Source organism: Mobula birostris, chromosome 1 (genome assembly GCF_030028105.1).
Source record: "Mobula birostris isolate sMobBir1 chromosome 1, sMobBir1.hap1, whole genome shotgun sequence".
Lineage (NCBI taxonomy): Eukaryota > Metazoa > Chordata > Chondrichthyes > Myliobatiformes > Myliobatidae > Mobula > Mobula birostris.
The window spans coordinates 66,599,148-66,624,210 of record NC_092370.1 but is presented as its reverse complement, the minus strand read 5'-3'; the positions used below and the strand labels follow the sequence as shown (position 1 = coordinate 66,624,210).

Genomic DNA, 25,063 nt, shown 5'->3' with positions numbered 1-25,063 from the left:
TAGGCCTGAGTCAATGTAGTAGTAGTAGTTGGTGCTGGAAATATGGCAACATTTGTGGGCTGCTCAACACAATCCTCGCTAATTTGATCTGACACAAACAACACATTTCACTGTGTTTCAATATATAGGTGACAAATAAAACCTGAAACGTCGACTGTACCTCTTCCTAGAGATGCTGCCTGGCCTGCTGTGTTCACCAGCAACTTTGATGTGTGTTGCTTGAATTTCCAGCATCTGCAGAATTCCTCGTGTTTCCATTTTTCATCTTTATTATTTACATGGATGATTGTGAACCATTCCTTCCAATATAACACTGGTTTAAAAAGTTTAGTACTTGATTATAAGAGAGAATATCAGGAATGGCAGCATGGTGTATTTAGTACAGCTGAACCTCACAAATTGAATGAGTTCTGTGTTTCTCAGCCTTTTCTGCAATTTTGAAGATTGTGGTTTGTGGTATTATTCTGGCGGCTGGCTGGCTGGCTAGTCCATTAAGAAATTACAGTTGTAGCAAGCAGTTTCCATGTTTCTATTTAGTTTTGGCTGACTACTTAGTTTGTCATTTTGTAAGTGCTGTAAGTGAGCCTAGATGAAATTTGCCAATGATAAGTAACACTTATTTTTAATCAGAGTGTTGAAGAGTTGATGGTAAGGAATGGAACAATAAGTGGGGTAGTTTCAGTTACTGGCTTATTAAGATATTAAGAAATATCTTTCACTGCATGTGAAAGAATAGCAGGATGTATTTTCAATATATCTTATGTTAATTATTTTGATGAATCCATTTCATGAGTCCTGATAAAGGGAATTGGCCCAAAACATCGACTGTACTCTTTTCTATAGATGCTGCCTGGCCTGCTGAGTTCCTCCAGCATTTTGTGTATGTTGCTCGGATTTCTAGCATCTGCAAATTTTCTCATTTGTGATTGGACCACTTCATGAGTAATTCTTTAGCAGGTACTGATCTATATCAGGAAGAAGAGATCATCTGTCTAGTTTTTGAATACATTTTTCTTTGATTGTATTATTGAATGATTTACTCTAGGAATTTTTTTGGTATAGCAGATAGTTTGAGATTGTAAAGTGTTGATATTTGACGTAGAGTAAGCATGCTAGATACTAAAATACAAACTAAACTTCATAACCTGGGAAGTTTTTGGAATTTTAGAATTTTTAAGGAGATCTTCTTTCAGTAGGTTGACATCTGTAGTTAATTTCTTGCTTGTGTTTGAGTACTATCTATACTGATCGGATAAATATCTCTGGACTTGCCAAGTTGGTTTGATCTAATTTTGGAGGGTTTAGTCATCTGGCATTTACACAGTTACTCTGTTTACTTAAAACCATAAAACAAAGGAGCAGAAGTCGGCCATTTGGCCCATCGAGTCTGCTCCGCCATTTTATCATGAGCTGATCCATTCTCCCATTTAGTCCCACTCCCCCGCCTTCTCACCATAACCTTTGATGCCCTGGCTACTCAGATACCTATCAATCTCTGCCCTAAATACACCCAATGACTTGGCCTCCACTGCCGCCCGTGGCAACAAATTCCATAGATTCACCACCCTCTGACTAAAAAAATTTCTTTGCATTTCTGTTCTGAATGGGCGCCCTTCAATCCTTAACTAGACTCCCCCATCATGGGAAACAACTTTACCACATCCACTCTGTCCATGCCTTTTAACATTCTAAATGTTTCTATGAGGTCTCCCCTCATTCTTCTAAACTCCAAGGAATACAGTCCAAGAGCGGACAAACGTTCCTCATATGTTAACCCTCATTCCTGGAATCATTCTAGTGAATCTTCTCTGTACCCTCTCCAACGTCAGCACATCCTTTCTAAAATAAGGAGACTAAAACTGCCCACAGTACTCCAAGTGAGGTCTCACCAGCGCCTTATAGAGCCTCAACATCACATCCCTGCTCCTATACTCTATTCCTCTAGAAATGAATGCTAACATTGCATTCGCCTTCTTAACCACCGACTCAACCTGGAGGTTAACCTTCAGGGTCTCCTGTACGAGGACTCCCAAGTCCCGTTGTATCTCAGAACTTTGAATTCTCTCCCCATTTAAATAATAGTCTGCCTGTTTATTTCTTCTGCCAAAGTGCATAACCATACACTTTCCAACATTGTACTTCATTTGCCACTTCTCTGCCCATTCTTCCAATCTATCCAAGTCTCTCTGCAGACTCTCTGTGTCCTCAGCACTACCGGCCCCTCCACCTATCTTCGTATTGTCATCAAACTTAGCCACAAAGCCATCTATTCCATAATCCAAATCTTTGATGTACAATGTTAAAAGAAGCAGCCCCAACACGGACCCCTGTGGAACACCACTGGTAACCAGCAGCCAGCCAGAATACCCTTTATTCCCACTCTCTGTTTCCTGCCAATCAGCCAACGCTCTATCCACATACGTAGCTTTCCCGTAATTCCATGGGCTCTTATCTTGTTAAGTAAACTCATGTGTAGCACCTTATCAAAGGCCTTCTGAAAATCCAAATATACAACATCCACTGCATCTCCCTTGTCTAGCCTACTTGTAATTTCCTCAAAAAACTGTAATAGGTTTGTCAGGCAAGATTTTCCTTCAAGGAATCCATGCTGAGTTCTGCCTATCTTGTCATATGCCTCCAGGTACTCTGTAACCTCATCCTTGACAATCGACTCCAACAACTTCCCAACCATCGATGTCAAGCTAACAGATCTATAATTTTGCTTCCTTGCCCCCTTCTTAAATAGCGGGGTGACATTTGCAATCTTCCAATCCTCCGGAACCATGCCAGAATCTATTGACTTTTGAAAGATCATTGCTAATGCCTCCGCAATCTCCATAGCTACTTCCATCTGGTCCGGGAGATTTATCTACCTTTAGACTAATTCAGCTTCCTGAGTACTTTCTCTGTCGTAATTCGTAATTGTGACTGCGCACACTTCTCTTCCCTGCTGCCCTTGAGTGTCCGGTATACTGCTGATGTCTTCCTCAAAATACTCGTTCAGTTCCTCTGCCATTTCCTTATTTCCCATTACAATTTCTCCAGCATCATTTTCTATCGGTCCTATATCTACTCTCACCTGTCTTTTACTCTTTATATACTTGAAAAAGCTTTTAGTATCCTCTTTGATATTATTTGCTAACTTCCTTTCATAGTTAATCTTCTCCCTCTTAATGACCTTCTTAGTTTCCTTTTGTAAGCTTTCAAAAACTTTCCAATCCTCTGTCTTCCCACTAATTTTTGCTTCCTTGTATGTCCTCTCCTTTGCTTTAACTTCTCTTGTCAGCCACAGTTGCATCCTTTTTCCATTTGAAAATTTCTTCTTTTTTGGACCTGTCTTGCACCTTCCTCACTTCTCGCATAAACTCCAGCCACTGCTGCTCTGCCGTCCTTCCCGCCAGAGTCCCTTTCCAGTCAACTTTGGCCAGTTCCTCTCTCATGCCACTATAATTTCCTTTACTCCACTGAAATACCGACACATCAGATTTCGGCTTCTCTTTTTCAAATTTCACAGTGAACTCAATCATGTTATGATCACTGCCTGCTAAGTGTTCCTTCACCTCAATCTCTCTAATCACCTCTGGTTCATTACACAATACCCAATCCAGTACAGCCGATCCCCTAGTGGGCTCAGCAACAAGCTGTTCTAAAAAGCCATCTTGCAGACATTCTACAAATTCTCTCTCTTGAGATCCAGTGCCAGCGTGATTTTCCCAATCCACTCGCATGTTAAAATCCCCCACAATTATCATAATACTGCCCTTCTGACAAGCCTTTTCTATTTCCTGTTGTAATTTGTAGTCTACATCCCTGCAGCTGTTTGGAGGCCTATAAATAACTGCCAGCAGGGTCCTTTTACCCCTGCGATTTCTTAGCTTTGTAACCAGTTTCTTAAAATTATAGAGTTATAGAGCACTGTAGCACAGAAACAGGCCCATCAGACAATCTAGTCCATGGTGAACAATTATTCTGCCTAGTCCCACCGACCAGCACTCCAATCCCGTCCCATTCATGTACTTATATAAACCACTGTTAAGTGTTGAAATCAAACCCACATCCACCAGCTCATTTCACACTAAGTGAAGAAGTTCCCCCTCATGTTCCCTTTAAGCATTTCACCTTTAACCTATGACCTCTCATGGAAACCAACCTCAGTGGAAAAAGGCTGCTATCATTTACCCAATCTATATTCTATATCATTCTACACTCTCAGAAGTAAAGTCCTAACCTATATTCAACCTTTCCCTATAACTCAGGTCCTCTGGTCCGAGCAACATCCTTGTAATTGACACCGTTAATTGGAGCAAACAGTGTACAGATGATTAGTGCCTATCTTTGAAAAACTGAGCACTGTCATTGTAACAATATTTAAAATGCAATGGTTGGTATCTGCTGTGAAATTCTATAAATCCATAATGAACACACCGTGACTGGCATGGTGATTGTGTAGACTACATGTTGGCTGAGATTGGTACCAAATTCAAAGACAGCATTGTTTTTTCCAGGCTATATGTCAAAACATGCCTTTGAAGCCAGAGCTATGTTAGTAGTTAGCTGCCATTACAAAGAAGATGTGGAACCCACAAGATATTAAAACCAAAATTTCAAAGGGCAAATGAGGTACAATAGGCAAGCTTTGTGGGGTAATTAGAAGTTTGTTCCAGCTTAACTTTGAAGGTATGGTCATATGAAACTGTAGTGGTATATTATACCTGACTTCAGTTCTTGTCATTGGAGATGTACAGAACTGAAAAGAATACTCATCTCCCACATTGCCAGCTGGAGTTTCTCAGGCATTTCAGGAATCTTGGCAGCTTTAGCTAGATATAATGCTCCTAAGGATTTTTTTTTAAAGTTGGTGTTTCAATTAACAGGGGAGTTAACTGCCTTGTTTTTTAATAATCAGCATTGTTCACACTTGAGTATCTCCACAGTTATATTTTCTGAATCTAGTACATGCATCTCCTTGTGAAAATGCTAGTATTGTAATATTAATGCTGCACTGTCATTAAAGCATTTTAAACAGAATTTAAAATGCTTATCTTTTCTGAACAGATCAACATTATGAATAGTGAAAAAGTTTCTAAAGTCAATAAAGCATTTGCTGAAGTACAAAAAGAGATCAAGAACTTATCCAAAGACACAACTGCAAAGAAACCACTGCAGGTAATAATTTGTAAATGGCTTGGCAATTTTTTAAAAAAACTTAGTTTAGAGAAGAGGTCATAGGTCATTTTAACATGCTTTTCTGATCATCTTTGCTAATATTTTTAATAGTTTAACTCTTTCCTGATATGATGAAGTTTTAATCCCTGCACAGTAAGCAAAATACATTTGTTTGAAATTTTCATTTCTACTTCTTATACACCTACAATTCTGGTAAAGTACCATATCAACTTGTGCTTTAGAAGTGTACAAATACACACTATTAGTGGCTTCTTTACCTTCCATATCTTCTGAAAACATTGACTTATTGCTAGGATAAAGTTCAGTGGGTGCCGGCTGCTCTCTCTAATATATTTGACCATGATCTTACTTTGTGTTGGAACAGACTCAATATGTTAAATAGCCTACCATGAGATTCCTGAAGGGTTCACTGGAGAGCAAAAATCTTCCTTGACATGGTTCTTGAGACTGTTGGGCCTCTGATATTGAAGTTGTTTAATTACAGGCACTTCGGGCTTTGATGTTCCATATATTTATCTATTCACTTCATACATGTTTGGTAGACAAAGCAACAGAAGGGAATATTGTGTCTACCCTGTGAAGATCAGCTTGAATTGATCTTTTAAAGTTTTAAACTGCAAACAAATCGGGATTGTAACAAAGTTCTACATACAAAGTTGAACATTGAAAACTACTCTAATTTTTGTTCTTGCTGCAGATTTCAAGACCTCCTCCGGCTGAGCTGCTGAACGTGGAAGCTACAACTCAGTTGTTTTCACAGTTATGAAATTCAAAAATTGCTTTCAGTGGACGTTAACCTAAGTAGTGTACAGCACACACGAGTACAAAAGGATTTTAATGTTTTAAATTTCAAGCATCTACAGTTAGTTTTCTTTGGTATACAAATCAACTGGAGAATCTAATGAGCTGTACCAGAGGAAATGAACCAAATGCATTTGCCTTCAACAAGTTCAATTTCAAGATTTGATCATTTGCTTTTGACAGAAGTATGTATTTAGACAATCAGTTCAGAAGATTACATTTGATAAATGCTGCATATTTTTGTATTGTGTTGGAGAAAATAGGGTAAATTTGGAATGGTATTTTTGAGCAATAAATGTACTTGTTTCTATAGTGTCAGTCATGCTGCAGTCCTCTTGTTTTCAGCACCTATTTTATATTAATAAGACATTAGGCTGAATGTGTTTAGTAAATTCCTTTAGTCAATCTCAAAGTTTGAACAACAAGGACCATTTAAAGCAAGTGCAGTCCATCAGCAGCAATAGACACAATCAGAAGCAAAAGAAATTTTTGTTTGGAAATGGCAGTGTGAAGAGAATTTTTCCCCATATTTCTTGAATGAGATAACTCAAAGGAGGGGTTTATTATGACTGTGAATTTCTTTTCCAATTTGACAGTATCCCCACATTTGTAGAGCAAATACTAACTGCTGGATGTACGTAGCGTCAAGAATTTTTTTGGGGTGATTGCAAATAGTTTTGAAAGAAGCTGTCAGAGGTCTTTGTGGTTTGTTGGTACTGCTGGAATTATCAATAACTGTTAAAGATCATACACATAGTGGCAACTTTACGACTCTGTCTACATGAGTTGCTGCCACACGATTGGCCAATTAGATATTTGCTTAATGAGCAGGTGTACCTAATAAAGTGGCCATTGAATATAAATATATACTTTGATTAACATTTATGATGTATGAGTAACTTTAATATTTCCAGAAATGCAAATTGTTACTTTAGTTAAATAAAAACAAGCTGCTGGAGGAACTCATCAGATTATGAAGCATCCGTGGAGGGAGGCGGACAGTCATTATTTGGACTGGATGAGAGAACCATTTACTGGCACCCGTTCTATCCTTCATTTTTTTTTACAATTGTCAGAAATGATCAATTCCAAGGCATTGCTAATTTGACATACAAAATTTTGTTCAGACTGACAGAAAATACCAACTTTGTTTTTTAAAGCATCAGTCCAAATTCTGGAACTATTTAGCCAATAGCACCATGCCTGATACACCAAATGTACTGCAAAGGTTCAAGGTCTACAACCAAGTATTGCTGGTTGATACATTCAGACCTTGTTGCTGAGGCCCACATCCTGCAAATGGTAAGTAAATCCAAGCATTTCACATATTCAAGAAACATGTGAATAAGGCTGATTTCTGTTAATCTTTGAATTAATGTAGATTAATATATTAATTTTTTTTTTCAGTATTTAATAATTGACATCAACAGCAAATTTTTGTATTTTCTAGCTTGACACATTATGTTTATGAATAAAATGAGAAAAATTTAATGATTTATGATCCTATTATTATTTTTCAAGTTGAAGTTTTTATATTGACTTGTTATTTATTGTAGAATAATGAGATAAAGTACAACTACTTCAGACAACTGAAGAGGAATTTCTTTAGTCAGTGTGATGAATCTGGAATTGTGGACTGTGGAAGCCAAGTCCTTGGGTCTTTAAGACATAATCTGATAGGTTCTTGACTGGTAAGGGGGTTAACAGTTATGGAGAGAAGGTGAAATAATGGAGCTAAAAAAAATCAACCATGAGCAGACTTGATGGGCCGAACGGACAAAGTTTGTTATAGTACTATGATTTAATTGGCTGTTGAGGATAGTTTTTGCAAGATGTTAAATACTACCAAAGCAGCACTGCAGTGCTCTTGAATTTAAAAAAAAAATGTTTGAAGCTGCTTCTGTTTTGGTTGTGATGATGACATATCTGATAAAAGTTAAAACATCAACAGTATCTGAAAAAAAGTTTACTAGATGCAGGTTAGAATTATATTACCTTAGTAATACTTGGGTAGAGGTCATGACTTCATGTTTACCTCCAGTATTTGCTAATAAATCAAGTCTGACATGGTAGCGTGGAGAGCAGAGCTGCTGCTTGCATTGTAGAGACCAGGGTTCAATCCTGACTCTGGGTGCTGTTTGTGTGGAGTTTATATCCTCCCTGTGATTGCATTAATTTCCTTTGGGTGTCCAAGTTTCTTCCCACATTGCAAAGGTATCTGGGTTGGTAGGTTAATTGATCAGTGTAATTGCTCCTAGTGCATGGATGTGAATTGTAGAATCTAGGGGACAGTTGTTGAGAATGTGGAGAGTAAAATAACACTATAGAGGTGAAATTCACAGTCAGGGTTATTTAATAACTTACAAGGTAGGGAGGAAACACAAAAACATCTTGACTAACTTGTGTAACACACACAAAATTGGTAGGACCCATTAAAGATGGTGGAGGGTGCAGAGAATGATGTGCTGGATGTGGAGTCTCGTGGGTGGTAGGTAAGGACAAGACGAACTCTTCCTTTTAGGTGGTGACAAAGATAGGGTGAGGGTGAATGTCTGAAATGGAAGGGAAACACTTTTTTGAGGGAGGAGGACATCTCTGATGTTCTGGAATGGAAAACTTCATCCTGAGAACAGATGTAGTGGTAGACAGGAACTGAGAAAAGGGAATGGCATTTTTACAAGCAACAGGGTGTGAAGTAAGTATAGTTAAGATAACTGTGAGAGTCAGTACATTTATAGAGTCGTAGAGCACTACAGCACAGAAACGGGACTTTTGGTCTATACTAAATTATTAATCTGCCTAGTCCCATCAATTTACACCCAGACAATAGACCTCCATACCCTTCCTATTCATGTACCTAATCCAAATTTCTCTTTAAATGTTGAAATTGAACCCGCATCCACCACTTACACTAGCTGCTTATTCCACACTCTCCTCATGTTCCCTTAAACATTTCACCTTTCATCCTTAACCCGTTTTTTAGTTCTAGTCTCACCAAACCTCAGTAGAAAAAGCCTGCTTACATTTATCTTTGCCCCTCATAATTTTGTTTACCTCTATAAAATCTCTCCTCATTCTTATTCATGTTAGGGAATGAAGCCCTAACCTATTCAAGCTTTCCCTATAACTCAGGTTCTCAAGTCCTGGCAACATCCTTGTAAATTTTATCTGTACTCTTTCAATCTTATTTACATTCTTCCTGTAGGTAGGTGACCAAAACTGCACACAATGTCTTATATAACCTCAACATAACAATCCAACTCCTGTACTCAGCATTTTGATTTATAAAGGCCAATGTGTCCAAAGCTTTCCTTACGATTCTATCTACCTGTGATACCACTTTCAAGGAATTATGGATCTATATTTCCAGATCCTTCTGTTCTAACACTCTCCTTGGTGCCCTACTGTTCACTATAAAACCTACCCTGGTTTGTCCTCCAAAGGTGCTGCGTTAAATTCCATCTGCCATTTCTCAGCCCATTTTTCCAGCTGGTCCAGATCCTGCTCAAGTTTTGAGAGTATTCCACACCCCCAATCTTGGTGTAATCTGCAAATTTGCTGATCCATTTAACACATTATCATCCTGATCTTTGATTTAGATGACAAACAACAACAGGCCCAGCACTGATCCCAGTGCCACAGGCCTCCAGTCAGAGACAGAACCACCTACCACCACCCCCTGGCTTCTCCCACAAAGCCAATGTCTAATCCAATTTTCTACCGCATCTTGAATGCCAAGTAACTGAACCTTCTTGGCCAACTTCCCATGCGGGACCTTGTCAAAAGCCTTGCTTAAGTCCATACAGATAACATTCACTGACTTGGCTTCATCAATCTTTCTGGTGTCTAGAAAGATGTGAGAAGGTTTTAAGGCGTTGCTGATGGGGGATAGAAGAGTACAGGGAGTGGACTGATGAAGTTTTAAAGGTATTGGTGATGTAAGAAATGATTCTTGGACTCTTGTAAATAACGGGTTAAAATTAAGTGCCAACTTATGTGTGCTCTGTTCTGGATAGTGTACAAATTTCTGTTTGTCCTTCACTGAGGAATCTGCCTGCAGCTTATTTAGATTAACGACTCACAGAAGTCTCCTGAAGACTGTTGAGGGGGTTGGGTTTTCATGGATCGCACACCTCCTGACTTATGGTTTTGCATGAATTGAACTAAATTCCCTCTTTGTTTAGGGAAGGGGAGGACTCACTGATAAGGACAGGAATGAACATCTGTCTGTAATTAAGTCAGGGCCTAGCAAAGGGAATAACTGATAAGGGCTGGACAATACATCCATTTGTAATTAAAACCTTGATTTAGTGGATTTTTTTATCTAAGTAATTAAGTTTTGCTCCAACAGACTTGGTGGGAATACCAGTTTAACTAAGTGCTCTTTGTCTCACTAGTTCTATAAATTGTAACGTTTCTGCATGTTAGAGATTCGACACAAGCCTCCAGAGGGAGAGGAACTCTGTCCCTTTGTTGTGTGTGACTCTGAACTTCTCGCCGGCTGAGTTTGAACAAATAAACTGGTGAAAAGGATACAGTAAAGAGCTGTTTATGCTGTGGTTATTAGTCAGGCGAATTTAAGTTTACAGGGCATCCATAGTGAAAATTAGGCAATCAGGGCCAGGGAACTAAAAGTGGTTTAAGAGATCAAGAGCATGTGAAAGAACTGAACCAAAGGAGGTACCCTTAACACCTCATTCTCCTTTTTCTTTCTATTCCTCATTCTGGCTCCCCTCTTACTTCTTCTCATCTCCTCCCATCACCTCCCTCTGGTGCCCCTCCTCCTTTCCATTCTCACCTGGTCCACTCTCCTATTACATTTGTTCTTCTTCAGCCCTTTACCTTTTCCACCAGCTTCTCACTTCATCCCCATTCCTTACTCACCTACCTTTCTCGTAACCTGGATCCAGCTATCATCTGCCAGGCCAGCTTATACTCACTCCTTCCCTTCTCTCTCCTTACTCTACTTCTTCCTCATTCCCTTCCAGATGTTCTTGATGTAGGGTCTTGGCCCAAAATGACAACTGTTTAGTTCTCTCAATAGATGCTGTCTGACCTGTTGAGTTCCTCCAGCATTTTGTGTGAATTACTCTGGATTTCTAGCATCTGCAGAATCTCTTGTGATTTTGATGAACCTGGGCTCCTGTCACCAAATAGGTTCCAGTCAAGGTAGCCTTTTGGTCACACACGCTCACAACCACTCTTAGTACTGAGAACCAGTAGCATGAAATATAACTTACAGCATGTGTACATCCAAAATTTGGGCAACGATCTATCAAGCTTCCAGGTTTCCCCTTGTGATGTAAGTATTTGATTGTACATTTGTAGAGATCAAATATACATTCCATGTACATACATATAATGTATACCTACTCATGAATAGAATAGGCATCCGTTAGTCTCGTGAGACCATGGAAGTTTTATCTACAGTACTTAGATTTGCAGGTATTAGGTCACTATTGATGGCGGGACTGTCATATGTCGAAAGATTGGAGCGACTGGGCTTGTATACTCTGGAATTTAGAAGGCTGAGAGGGGATCTTATTGAAACATTTAAGATTATTAAGGGATTGGACACGCTGCAGGTAGGAAGCATGTCCCCGCTGATGGGTGAGTCCAGAACCAGAGGCCACAGTTTAAGAATTAGGGGTAGGCCATTTAGAACGGAGTTGAGGAAAAACTTTTTCACCCAGAGAGTGGTGGATATATGGAATGCTCTGCCCCAGAAGGCTGTGGAGGCAAAGTCTCTGGATGCTTTCAAGAAAGAGATGGATAGAGCTCTTAAAGATAGCGGAATCAAAGGTTATGGGGATAAGGCAGGAACTGGATACTGATGGTGGATGATCAGCCGTGATCACAGTGAATGGCGGTGCTGGCTCGAAGGGCCAAATGGCCTACTCCTGCGCCTATTGTCTATAATATTATTGTGCTCTGCCTGTTCAAATGCCTGTCTAAATACCCTAAAGGTAGTGATTGTATCTGATTCCACCGAATTCCCAGCGAAGAATTCTTGCAATTCTGTGTATAAGTGGCGGCAGTGCATGTGTATTGCGAGGCTCAGTGTCTTACCGGATTTCGAAAAAGTGTTAATTTATCTGCTTGTTTATAGAAACATAGAAAATAGGTGCAGGAGTAGGCCATTCAGCCCTTCGAGCCTGAACCACCTTCAGTATGATCATGGCTGATCATCCAACTCAGAACCTTGTACCTGCTTTCTCTCCATACCCCCTGATCCCTTTAGTCACAAGGGTCATATCTAACTCCCTCTTAAATATAGCCAATGAACTGGCCTCAACTGTTTCCTGTACCAGAGAATTCCACAGATTCACCACTCTCTGTGTGAAGAAGTTTTTCCTCAACTCAGTCCTAAAAGGCTTCCCCTCTATCCTCAAACTGTGACCCCTCGTTCTGGACTTCCCCAACATCGGGAACAATCTTCCTGCATCTAGCCTGTCCAATCCCTTCAGAATTTTATACGTTTCAGTAAGATCCCCCCTCAATCTTCTAAATTCCAGCGAGTATAGCCTAGTCGATCCAGTCTTTCATCATATGAAAGTCCTGCCATCCCAGGAATCAATCTGGTGAACCTTCTTTGTACTCCCTCTATGGCAAGAATATCTTTCTTCAGATTAGGGGACCAAAATTGCACACAATACTCCAGGTGTGGTCTCACCAAGGCCTTGTACAACTGCAGTAGAGCCTCCTTGCTCCTGTACTTGAATCCTCTCGCTATAAATGCCAGCATACCATTCGCCTTTTTCACTGCCTGCTGTACCTGCATGCCCACTTTCAATGACTGGTGTACAATGACACCCAGGTCTCGTTGCACCTCCCCTTTTCCTAATTGGCCACCATTCAGATAATAATCTGTTTTCCTGTTTTTCCCACCAAAGTGGATAACCTCACATTTATCCAAGTTAAATTGCATCTGCCATGAATTTGCCCACTCACCTAACCTATCCAAGTCACCCTGCATCCTCTTAGCATCCTCCTAACAGCTAACACTGCCGCCCAGCTTCGTGTCATCCACAAACTTGGAGATGCTGCATTTAATTCCCTCATCTAAATTATTAATATATATTGTAAACAACTGGGGTCCCAGCACTGAGCCTTGCGGTACCCCACTCGTCACCGCCTGCCATTCTGAAAAGGTCCCGTTTATTCCCACTCTTTGCTTCCTGTCTGCCAACCAATTCTCTATCTACATCAATACCATATTCCCAATACCGTGTGCTTTAAGTTTGCACACTAATCTCCTGTGTGGGACCTTGTCAAAAGCCTTTTGAAAATCCAAATATACCACATCCACTGGTTCTCCCCTATCCACTTTACTAGTTACATCCTCAAAAAATTCTTTAAGATTCGTCAAAGATGATTTTCCTTTCACAAATCCATGCTGACTTTGTCCGATGATTTCACCGCTTTCCAAATATGCTGTTATCACATCTTTGATAACTGACTCTAGCATCTTCCCCACCACCGATGTCAGGCTAACCGGTCTATAATTCCCCGGTTGCTCTCTCCCTCCTTTTTTAAAAAGCGGGGTTACATTAACCACCTTTCAATCCTTAGGAACTAATCCAGAATCTAAAGAGTCTTGAAAAATTATCACTAATGCATCCATTATTTCTTGGGCTACTTCCTTAAGCACTCTGGGATGCAGACCATCTGGCCCTGGGGAATTATCTGCCTTTAATCCCTTCAATTTACCTAACACCACTTCCCTACTGACATGTATTTCCCTCATTTCCTCCATCTCACTATACACTCGATCCCCTACTATTTCCAGAAGATTATTTATGTCCTCCTTAGTGAAGACAGAACCAAAGTAGTTATTCAACTGGTCTGCCATGTCCTTGTTCCCCATGATCAATTCACCTGTTTCTGACTGTAAGGGACCTACATTTGTCTTAACCAATCTTTTTCTTTTCACATATCTATAAAAGCTTTTACAGCCAGTTTTTATGTTCCCTGCCAGTTTTCTCTCACAATCTTTTTTTTCCTTTCCTAATTAAGCCCTTTGTCCTCCTCTGCTGGACTTTGAATTTCTCCCAGTCCTCAGGTGTGTCGCATTTTCTGGCTAATTTGTATGTTTCTTCTTTGAAATTGATACTATCCCTAATTTCCCTTGTCAGCCACGGGTGCACTACCTTCCCTGGTTTTTTCTTTTGCCAAACTGGGATGAACAATTGTTGTAGTTCATCCATGCGATCTTTAAATGCTTGCCATTGCACATCCACCATCAACCCTTTAAGTATCATTTGCCAGTCTATCTTAGCTAATTCAAGTCTCATACCTTCAAAGTTACCCTTCTTTAAGTTCAGAACCTTTGTTTCTGAATTAACTATGTCACTCTCCACCTTAATGAAGAATTCCACCGTTTTATGGTCATTCTTCCCCAAGGGGCCTCGCATGACAAGATTGCTAACTAACCCTTCTTCATTGCTCAATACCCAGTCTAGAATGACCTGCTCTCTAGTTGGTTCCTCGATATGTTGGTTCAGAAAACCATCCCGCATACATTCCAAGAAATCCTCTTCCTCAGCACCCTTACCAATTTGGTTCACCCAATCTATATGTAGATTGAAGTCACCCATTATAACTGCTGTTCCTTTATTGCACGCATTTCTAATTTCCTGTTTAATGCCATCCCCAACCTCACTACTCTGTTAGTACATGTACGTGTTCGCTCAATTCGACTATGCGAACTACACTCACAGCAAACAGTCACTTTTGGTCATTAACTACCGATGCACCAAACACAGTTTTGGACTATCCATTCAACTTCAATCAACTACCTCTGGAGATAGTAAGGACACCGTGGACCTGCATGCAACTCACTCCGACCGGAAGGGCCCGGTGCCGGCGTCGAGACCGTAATAAAGATGGGGGAAGCGTGGAGGTCTGCGTGCTAGGCTAAGGCTAAATCCACAATACCAGCGCTACCTAGCATCTTCCTTGCCGATGTTCGGTCTCTGACAAACAAGCTGGACGAACTAAGGACTTAGACCCTCACACAAAGAAGGCTTATGGATTGCAACGTTATGTTTTTTTACGGAGACGTGGTTAAACAGTGATGTCCCAAACAACGTGGTGGAATGGAAGAGCACATGGTCTTCAGAGCTGAAACAGCGACAGGTAGAAGTAGATGAGGTGGTTTATGTACCTACGTGAATCAATCATGGTGCACTAACTCTACCATTGCTGACACTTATTGCTCTGCTGATCTGGAATACCTGATTATTAAGTGCAGACCTTTTTATCAACCACGAGAGTTTACATGCATCATTGCATGTAAACTGCATTTTTACGCAGTTTATGTACCACTGAATGCTAATGCTAAAGTAGCCATGAAAGACCTCAGTGCCGCTATTAGCAAGCTGCAGACATTGTATCCAGGCGGAGCCTTTATTGTCGCTGGGGACTTTAATCATTGTAACCTATGTACCGTGCCTCCAAGATTTTACCAAAATGTCTCATGCCCCACAAGGGGAAATAAAACCTTAGATCATATCTACACAAATGTGGCTGATGCTTACAAAGCCACTACCCTCCCCCACCTGGGACAGTCCAACCATCTTTCACTGTTTCTGCTTCTCAAGTGTAGCCCAGTTATTAAACGTGTGAAACCCACAATGAAGACTATTAAGATCTGGCTGGAGAGTGCTGACTCTGCTCTTCAGCACCAATTCCTGCACACAGACTGGAGCACGTTTGCTGCCCATACCACCACAGACTCTCAGATTAACACTGATTTATATACCAACTCTGTCCTTGAGCACATCAACAAGTGTGTAGATACAGTGACATCACAAAAACAAATAAAAGTTTTCCCCAATGAGAAACCATGGATGAAGAGAAGTTCACCTCCTGCTCAAACCTGGAGATTCAGCCTTCAGGTCTGGAGACCAGCAGGCTTACAGCTCAGCCAGGGCCAACCTGAGGAGGGGAATCTCTCAGGCTAAACATATATACAAACAGAGAATCGAGGAGCATTTCAACTCCTCAGACCCCTGGCGCATGTGGCATGGCATACAGGTCATTACAGACTTCAAACCTCCTAGTACTGTGCCCTCTTCTAGCTCTGCTTCCCTCCCTGATGAGCTCAATTACTTCTATGCCCACTTTGACCGAGGGAACAAAGAGGTCACCCTCAAAGCGGATCTCCCACCTGGTGAACTGCCTCTCTCACTTTCCACCTCCGATGTTTACGCCACCCTGAGCAGGGTGAATGTACGGAAGGCAGCTGGTCCGGATGCAATACCTGGCCATGTGCTCAGAGTCTGTGCAGGGCAGTTGGCCGGGGTCTTCACGGACATTTTCAATCTGTCCTTGGCCCAGGCAGTTGTCCCCACAAGCTTCAAGATCGCCACCAACGTGCCAGTGCCGAAGCATTCCACTGCTACGGGCCTGAATGACTTCCGCCCAGTTGCACTCATCCCCATCCTTGCAAAGTGCTTTGAGAGACTGGTTCTATCACATCTGAAATCCTGTCTGCCTACTACTCTGGACCCCCATCAATTTGCCTATCGCACCAACATCTCTACAGAGGATGTCATCTCCATGGCACTTCATTCTGCCCTGACCCACCTGGACAGCCCCAACTCTTACGTCAGAATGCTGTTCATTGACTTTAGTTCGGCATTCAATACTGTGATCCCCTCCAAGCTGATCGCCAAACTTCGCCAGCTTGGTATCTGCTTATCCCTCTGCAATTGGCACTTGGACTTTCTGACTAACAGACCCCAATCTGTTAAATTAGACAACCTCTCCTCCTCCATTCTCACCCTGAATACCGGCGTGCCTCAAGGCTGTGTGCTGAGCCCTCTTCTGTACTCCCTTTTCACCTATGACTGCGTTCCTGTACATAGTTCTAATTCCATAATCAAGTTCGCAGACGACACCACGGTGGTTGGCCTGATCAGAGGGGATGATAAGACGGCCTACAGGGATGAGGTCCAGCACCTAGCCACATGGTGTGCCGATAATCACCTGGCCCTTAACACCCAGAAGACCAAGGAGATTATTGTGCACTTCAGGCATGCTAAGAGCCACACGCATGTCCTCATCTACATCAACAGAGCTGTAGTGGAGCGTGTATCAAGCTTCAAATTTCTTGGTGTCCACATTTCCGATGATCTCACTTGGTCCCTGAACTCCTCCATCCTGATCAAAAAGGCACAACGGCACCTTTATTTCCTGCGGAGCATCAAGAGAGCTCACCTCTGTCCCAGGATGCTGACGGGTTTTTACTGCTGTACCATGGAGAGCATACTCACCAACTGCATCTCAGTGTGGTATGGCAATTGGACTGCAAAGCACTCCAGCGGGTGGTGAAAACTGCCCAGTGGATTATCGGCATCCATTTGCCCACCATTGAGAACATCTACCATAAACACTGCCTGGGCAGGGCGAAAAGCATTATCAACGATGCATCTCACCCTAACCATGGACTTTTTACTCTCCTCCCATCCGGTAGGCGCTACAGGAGCCTCCACTCCCCGAACCTCACATCACAGTGCTAAGCAGTATTGTACCCATATTGGACTGTCTCAGTACTTTTATATTTGTATGCTGTAACACTTATTTTTTATTTGTAGTTATTTTCTAAATAATACTATTCTTTTGCACTTCTGGTTAGATGCTAATTACATTTCATTGGCTTTGTATCTGTACTTGGCACAATGACAATAAAGTTCAATCTAATCTAATCTAATCTAAAAAAGAACTTTCGGATCCCACTTAACCTCCTTCCTTTCACTTTATGCCCTCTTGATTTTGATGTCTCTACCATGGGAAATAATTCTTACTATTCTTTACCTCAATGTTATATACAATACCTCTGGACCCACAGAACTAGAGTGCAAATGAGTCATATTTGACAGGCAACCTCAAGTTTGACTTGTACACATAACTGGACATTGCTATTTCACAATTGATAGATCTCAAAAATATTGAGCAGTTAGCTGTCTGGAAAAATATCTACTGAAGGGGTTGTTTACATATTTAGTACTCTTAAAAGTACAAATTAGATAGTGCTATCATATCTCTACACAGTTTGGTAGAAGTGAGATTGAAACCACACCCTTATAATGTAAGGTCAAATATTGTGCTTATTTACTTTTTATTCCTTCAAGAAATTAATTTCTTCTGTGTGGATTGTATTTCTAAACTTGTTTACTCAACATTGATGTTATTAATTGTTTTTAACTTGTTTTAACACAATACGAAAAGAAATATCCTAAGGAAAATTTCCACTATTTTAAAGTTAGGTGGTAACTTTTACAATATTGATCAGTTTTTATCAACTCTACATTAAGTAGTGCTTCTTAATGGTAGGGCTCAGAACAACACATCCTAATTGTTAATGTTTATTTAGTATTTCATAAATCAACCTCAAAGTAATATTTGTGTAAACAGAATTGAAAACCAATTTTAAAAATCAGTTTAATGTGATATCTAATCCGCAGAAGCATCTTTTCATGGAAACTTTTACCATTTCTTACTGTAATTTATAATAAATTGCACAACATATGTCAGACATAATAAACCTGATTCTGAACTTTAGCCTGAAATAAATCTTCCAATTTTGCTGCTTTGACTTATAATATTTATTACAATCTACAGTGCAGATCACCCACATTTACTTTTTATAACATCCTTTAACATTGAGAGCAGTAGAGAAAGTTTAGTGGCTGTTCTGCCTGTAATGGTTTTGAGTACTATGATTAAGATTATAGCGTGGTTATAAAATTTGTTTTATTGGCATTGTATAGGTGCTGAATTCTTCTGAAATTGACTGATGGAGCCTTGGAAGTTGCCTTGCAGTCTGAAGGTTAAACTGCATCCTTTTCACTTCCTGATGGGAGGATTTTAAACATGCCATAACTTGTGCTAGATATAGGTTTAGCATTTAAACAGTAATGTTAAACATGTATAAGATTATTGCATATTAAATAGAGAGATTGATCTTGCCCCCACTTATTTTGTACCCTTTAGCTGACAGCTAGCTGGTTCAAATTCAGAGATATTCCAAGAGAAGAACCAATGTTTCCAACTTTACTTGCAGCAAAAAGGCAGGGAAGAGCAAAGTAGTGTTCGATGTCAAGGTTGAATGGTCAGAGAAAAGTATTTATCTGACCGAAGCAAATCTGCTCATTCAGAACTGACAATGAAGAAAATTCTTTCTGCGCCATCAATGATAGAGATGAAGTAGCATGTACAATGTATGAAGCATTTTGTCAGGTTAAATAATGGAAGAAGTTTAAGTAAGGGAATATTTGCATCTATTCAATGTGTGTTATTGAAAGTTCACATAAGATAGTGTTATCATTACACATTTTGTATGTTTTATGTTTCAAGAGTGTGGTTTTAAATGTTAAACCATGTAATTTGCTTACTTATCTAGCATGTTTGCATTTAGTTTTTTTTTCCAAAACAATTTAAGGAAATAAACATTTGACTTGAGCCAATAATTTTTAGTTCCATTTTTCTTTTATACTGGTAAATACTTAGTTGACTAATAAAACAAGACTTTAACTGATATAATGGAATGCTTTACATTAATAAGTCCACCTAAAACTTGTAACAATGTTCTAAATTACCAATGAATTAGATCTTCCGTATTCAGATTACTTGATGAATCTTGGTACCAGGTAGGAGTTTTAGATATTTTCACCATAATAATTAGTCAACACATATTTAAAAATCTCCCTTTTAAATAGTTACATTAAAAATATTGTCAAGGTGCCAGTAATGTTCATGACACATGAGTGAATAAAAGTGGATTCCTTTCAGACATGTAATTTTTAAAGTCTATTGTGCCACCCAGTGGTTAAACACTGCACAATTCAATTTGAATTTCGAAATTAATCTTCCTAAAACAATTCCCATATTGTGATATCAATTACATTTCAGTGGAAAATTATTCCAGTTTAGATACTCATTATTATACATAACCCTCAGTACCGTGGGTGACTCAAGCAGGCAATTATCTCCAGCATACAAGCCACTCAGAAAATGTTAGTGTCCTTTCTTACCTCCGGACTCAGTTATTCCAATACTCCCCTGTCCAGTTTGTCATCCTCAGAGCAAAATTGTGCAGATGAAATCTGAAACAAAAATGCTGGAAATACTCTGCACGTCAGACAGCATCTGTTATGAGAAAAATAAATTATGTTTCAGTCATCACTTTTTAATGTTTCAGAAGTCACCTGTTGTTCATCTCTCCAAAGATGTCATCTGACCTGCCATTTTTGGTATCTTCTGTTGTCCTTCATGCTATAACTTCACCTAGTCTGGAACCCTTCTGCCCATCTTCTTCTGACCCATATGCTCATTAATATAATCTATAATACTGCATTGATTTCTAATCTTTGTTCCTGACCTGGAGCTCTTACACACTTTCTCTCCATTCCTCCCCTTTCCGTGACATCTACGGCTTCAGTCACCATAATTCTAGTTTTGGTTCAACACATATTTATAAGTCTTAATTTAATGGGACACATTTCTGTCCCAATCTTACTATTCAGTTGGAAGTTACCAATATTGCTGTACACCAACTTCTGAATTTACAATTCAGTCTCTGGAATCAATGTGATGTTATTGTGCCTTAGTTCACGTAATTTCAAGATCAGTTACTCTTTTGTGTAATATATCAAAGTCTATTCAAGGTACTTCTTGGAAGTCTCACTGTAAATTATTCTAAAATCTGAATAATACAGGTAGATATTACCTTTATAAATTGAGGTGTTATAGAATAGCAAGTTTAAATACCACTACTTTTTACTGATTAATAGCTGTAGATGACATTAGTTTCTCGCTTCCAATTGTCCAGGTTTTAAACTTCATGGTTAAGTGCCTCCATAATTATTTGCTTCCTCATACTGTTTTTAGATCATCCTTACAGTTGTATGTCCAAATATTTTAGAACTTAGACCAAAGGTTTTGACTAATCAGGTTATAGAGAAGGTGTTTGCTGTCTTGAGGCAAAATAGGGTGGATAAATCACCAGGGCCTGACAAGGTGTTTCCCTCAGACACTGTGAGAGGCTAGTGTAGAAACTGAAGAGGCCCTAGCAGAGATCCTACAACATCCTTAGCAACGGGTAAGGTGCTGAAGGATTGAAGGATAGCTAATGTTGTTCTGCTGTTTATGAAAGGCTCTGAAAATAAGCTGGGAAATTATAGACCGGTAAGCCTGACATCAGTAGTGGATAAGTTATTCGGAGGTATTCTAAGGAAGCGGATATATAAGTATTTGGATAGACAGGGATCGATCAGTGATAGTTAGCATGGCAGGTTGTATCTAATCAAACCTTAAGAGAGATTTTTGAGGAAATTACCAGGAAAGTTGATGAAGGAAGGGCAATAGAAGTTGCCTACATGGACTTTAGCAAGGCTTTTGACACGGTCCTGCATGGGAGGTTGGTGAAGGTTCAGTCACTTGGCATTCAGGATGAGGCAGTAAATTAGACTAGATGTTGACTTTGAGGTAAGAGCCAGAGTGGTAGGAGATGGCAGGCTCTGACTGGTGGCCTGTGACAAGTGGAGTACTGCAGGGTTTGGTGCTGGGCCCATTATTTGTCATCTCTATCAACAACCTGGATGATAATGTATCACGAAGTTTGTGGATGGCACCAGGATTGGGAAGCATAATGGACAGCGAGAAAGGCTATCAAAGCTTGCAGTGGGGACCAGCTAGAAAAGCAGGCTGAAAAATGGCAAATGGAACTTAATGCAGATAAGTGTGAGATCACAAGATCACAAGACAAAGGAGCAGAAGTAGGCCATTCGGCCCATCGAGTCTGCTCCGCAGCTCCCCCATGAGCTAAACTATTCACCTAGCTGTGTCAGAGAGGTGTTGGACTTTGGGAGAACAATCCAAGATAGTACACATAGTGAGCAGTAAGACATGGGAAGAATATGGTAGAACAGAGGGATCTTGAAATACAGATCCATAGTTCCTTGAAAGTGGTGTCAGAAGTAGATAGGGTTGTTAAAAAAAGCTTTTGGTACATTGTCCTTCATTGATCAAAGTACTTTGGACAGGAGTTGGAATGATATGCTGAAGTTATACAAGATATTGGTGAGGCATAATTTAGAGTGTTGTGTCCATTTCTGCTCACCTACCTACAGGAAACATATCAATAAAATTGAGAATGCACAGAAAATTTACAAGGATGTTGCCAGGACATGAGAATCTGAATTAAAAGAAGAGGTTGAATAGGTTAGGACTTTATTCCGTGGAGTTTAGAAGAGTAAGGGGAGATTTGATAGAGCTATACACAATTATGAGGAGTATAGATAGGGTAAATGTATGCAGGCTTTTTCCACTGAGGTTGTGTGAGACTAGAACTAGAGGTCATGGGTTAAGGGTGAAAGGTGAAAAGTTTAAGGGAACTTCTTCACTCAGAGGACAGCGAGAGTGTGGAATGAGCTGCCAACAGAAGTGGTGGATTCAGCGAGTTCAACATTTAAGAGAAATTCGGCTAGGTACATGGAGGGGAGTGGAATGCAGGGCTATGGAACTAGGCAGACTAAATGTTCAGCACGGACTAGATGGATCAAAGGACCCATTTCTGTGCTGCAGTGTTCTATGACTTAAATAGAAAACCGCAAGCAGGGCAGAATATCACTGGACTATATTTGAGGGCTATTTTGATTTGACAGAGAATGAGACAAATGAACTACCCATCATTTTAAAAGGAACTTATGTGCATTATAATTGACATTAGAAGCAAAATGAAAGTTAAAACATTGTAAACATATCAGCTATGACAAATGATTTTAACTTATCTGGACCATATCATGGAGCTGAAATACTAAAATTCTTGTCCACTGTGTGATACCAGTGACAATGGTAATCCTGTGTACCACTGTGATTCTTTCTAAAGATGGACTTGGATTCCAAAAGCAGAGAATGAAAGTTTTATCTTTTGTATCTTTTATTTGAAAAAAGAACACAACTTTGGTCAATAAAATACTGAGTAATACAAAGAACTTCCCTGCTTGTATTTCTACGTTATAGGCACTGCAATGGACAACTTTATCCATATACAAAATGTAAATGTAAACATTTTGCAAAATGTAGTTAAGCCCAAACAATCACTTTAGATCAACTAGTTATCAAAGTTATTTCACAAATCCAACTCAAAGGCTGGAGGAGACAGGCCAAATTTGAAGTTATTTGCATAATTACTAATAAGCTACCAAAACACAAATCTATTTATTCCATATTTGTTATAATCCAATCACTGATTACTGTAATCATATTGACGTGAATCCTACTCACCAGTAGAGTTTAGTGTAAGTTGTGGGAATGAAAAACATTCCAGATGGTTAGTGTTAGATCTTTTGGGCACATTCAGTTTCCAAATATCTTTCCCTAAAACATACTCCTCCTCTGATCTAAAAATGCGCTGGATTAATAGAAGTATAGTGAAATTGGTCTAAGGTCTTAAAGAGAAAACACAGCCTGTGGTCAACTAACAGCATATTAGGAGACTACTTATTTCAATTCTAAAATAAAGCAGGTTTCCCTGTCCATTATTACAAAACAAAAATCGCTCCTAAAGTGCAAGAATCAAAAGGCACTTAAAGTGTGCAGTGTATGAAAAAAAAATTCACTTCTTTCTGCCACCCTATTTAAAAGGGTAGTTGAAAAGTCATTTGTGAAGCAAATACTTTTGTAATAACATTAAGGACACTATTCCTTGGCAGTATCACATTCAATTGTAAGAGATTCTATTGTGTGCCACCTGGCAGTGTTATAAAACAAACTGAACCACTGTATAAAAATGTCCATATAAGACTTAAACATATAAAAGGACACAACTTCAGGAACCTTAAACTTTTTGTCTTGAAAATGCTATACAGAACTTCACAAAATGGATAATGTAGTTTCTGAAGGATGACTGGTGGTCTAGAGGTAGATTTGACATCTTAGACTGTGTGTGACGTCGGTTAAAATCGACAATTCAAAATCTGCACATCAAAAAGATCACAGACACCTTCATTTTCATCCAGGTTGAAACTGTATTCATCAGCTGGTGGAGGAGAAAGTCGAAGGAGAGGAAACACTGTCAGAAAAACAGAGCTCATTATTGGGGGAAAACCAATGTTTAAAAGACAATTCCAAACGTAAGTCACCTGTTGTAAATAACTCCAACATATTAAGAATTTTTTACTTTATTTCTTTCAATCTGGAGTATTTCTGTTGCAGAATCCTAAAAATTATTTGCCCACATGGCCAATATTAATTTCCGAGTCTCATGGATATACATAGATTGTGCAGACAGATTGAGCATTTCTGATGTATTTGAGCTGGACCTCGTAATTCCCAATTTCTATTACACCCAGCTGGCTTAATTTGCTTAGATGCTACTACTCCCCCTTTGAAAGGAATGCAGGTTGTAAATATTAAACAGTGAAAAAATTATTGAAGGTTGATTAGAAATTGAGATACTGTGACTCCAACGGCATCTCTGCTCAGCTTTTGAGTTTGGAGAATGCATTGTTGCTTGCAGCCACTGAAGTAGGAGGATAATCCATGTCCCTGAGGATCCATCCCTCTTTACAGTGATGGCTACTAAAATGAGGGTGTTAGATATGGCCCTTGTGGCTAAAGGGATCAGGGGGTATGGGAGGAAGGCTGGTACAGGGTTCTGAGTTGGATTGTCAGCCATGATCATACTGAATGGTGGTGCAGGCTCAAAGGCCGAATGGCCTACTCCTGCACCTATTTTCTATGTTTCTATGTATAGCAGTGGGGATCCCCTACTGTTGAAGGTCACACTGATCCATTCATACAAACATAAGATTTATGAGCAAAAGTAGGCCATCTTGTCCACAAGCCTGTTCCACTATTAAATAAGATTACGTCTGATTTGACTGTAATTTATACATTCTTGCTTCCCTACTTTTCATTCCTTTTACGAAGAATCAATCTACCATTCCCTTAAAAATTCTTCCAAAGATTCTGCTCCCATTACTCTTTCAGAAAGAGCCTTAGAAAAAAAAATCCCATTTAATCTGTGGTTTAAATGATTAAGCTCTTATTTTCTGAAAAGTGATCC

At 39.7% G+C, this 25,063-nt stretch overlaps 2 protein-coding genes across 10 annotated transcripts in view; one reads left to right on the top strand and one right to left on the bottom strand.

Moving 5' to 3' along the window:
* Window positions 1-7,479, top strand: part of LOC140196724 (ribosomal biogenesis factor-like) — a 79,162-nt gene extending 71,683 nt beyond the window's left edge. For all 5 annotated transcript variants that reach the window (XM_072256437.1, XM_072256403.1, XM_072256412.1 and 2 more), the window contains 2 exons: window positions 5,056-5,166; window positions 5,885-7,479. In XM_072256437.1, coding sequence (XP_072112538.1) covers window positions 5,056-5,166; window positions 5,885-5,953 — 180 coding nt within the window. In that variant the 3' untranslated portion in view covers window positions 5,954-7,479. The remainder of the gene's footprint in view (window positions 1-5,055; window positions 5,167-5,884) is intronic.
* LOC140196708 (transcription factor E2F5-like) overlaps window positions 1-25,063 on the bottom strand; it is a 61,544-nt gene that overhangs the window by 13,252 nt on the left and 23,229 nt on the right. Inside the window, exons 9-11 of one of the 5 annotated variants that reach the window (XR_011885792.1) lie at window positions 23,999-24,067; window positions 20,028-20,142; window positions 296-313 (exon numbers count right to left, since the gene is read on the bottom strand). Coding sequence is in view for 3 of the 5 variants with exons in the window: in XM_072256367.1 (XP_072112468.1) it covers window positions 23,952-24,067 (116 nt within the window). In the remaining 2 variants the exon portion in view is untranslated. Of the gene's footprint in view, window positions 1-295; window positions 314-19,550; window positions 20,143-22,867; window positions 24,068-25,063 lie in introns of those variants that run through there. The other 4 variants (XR_011885789.1, XM_072256383.1, XM_072256377.1 and 1 more) reach the window with 4 other exon arrangements.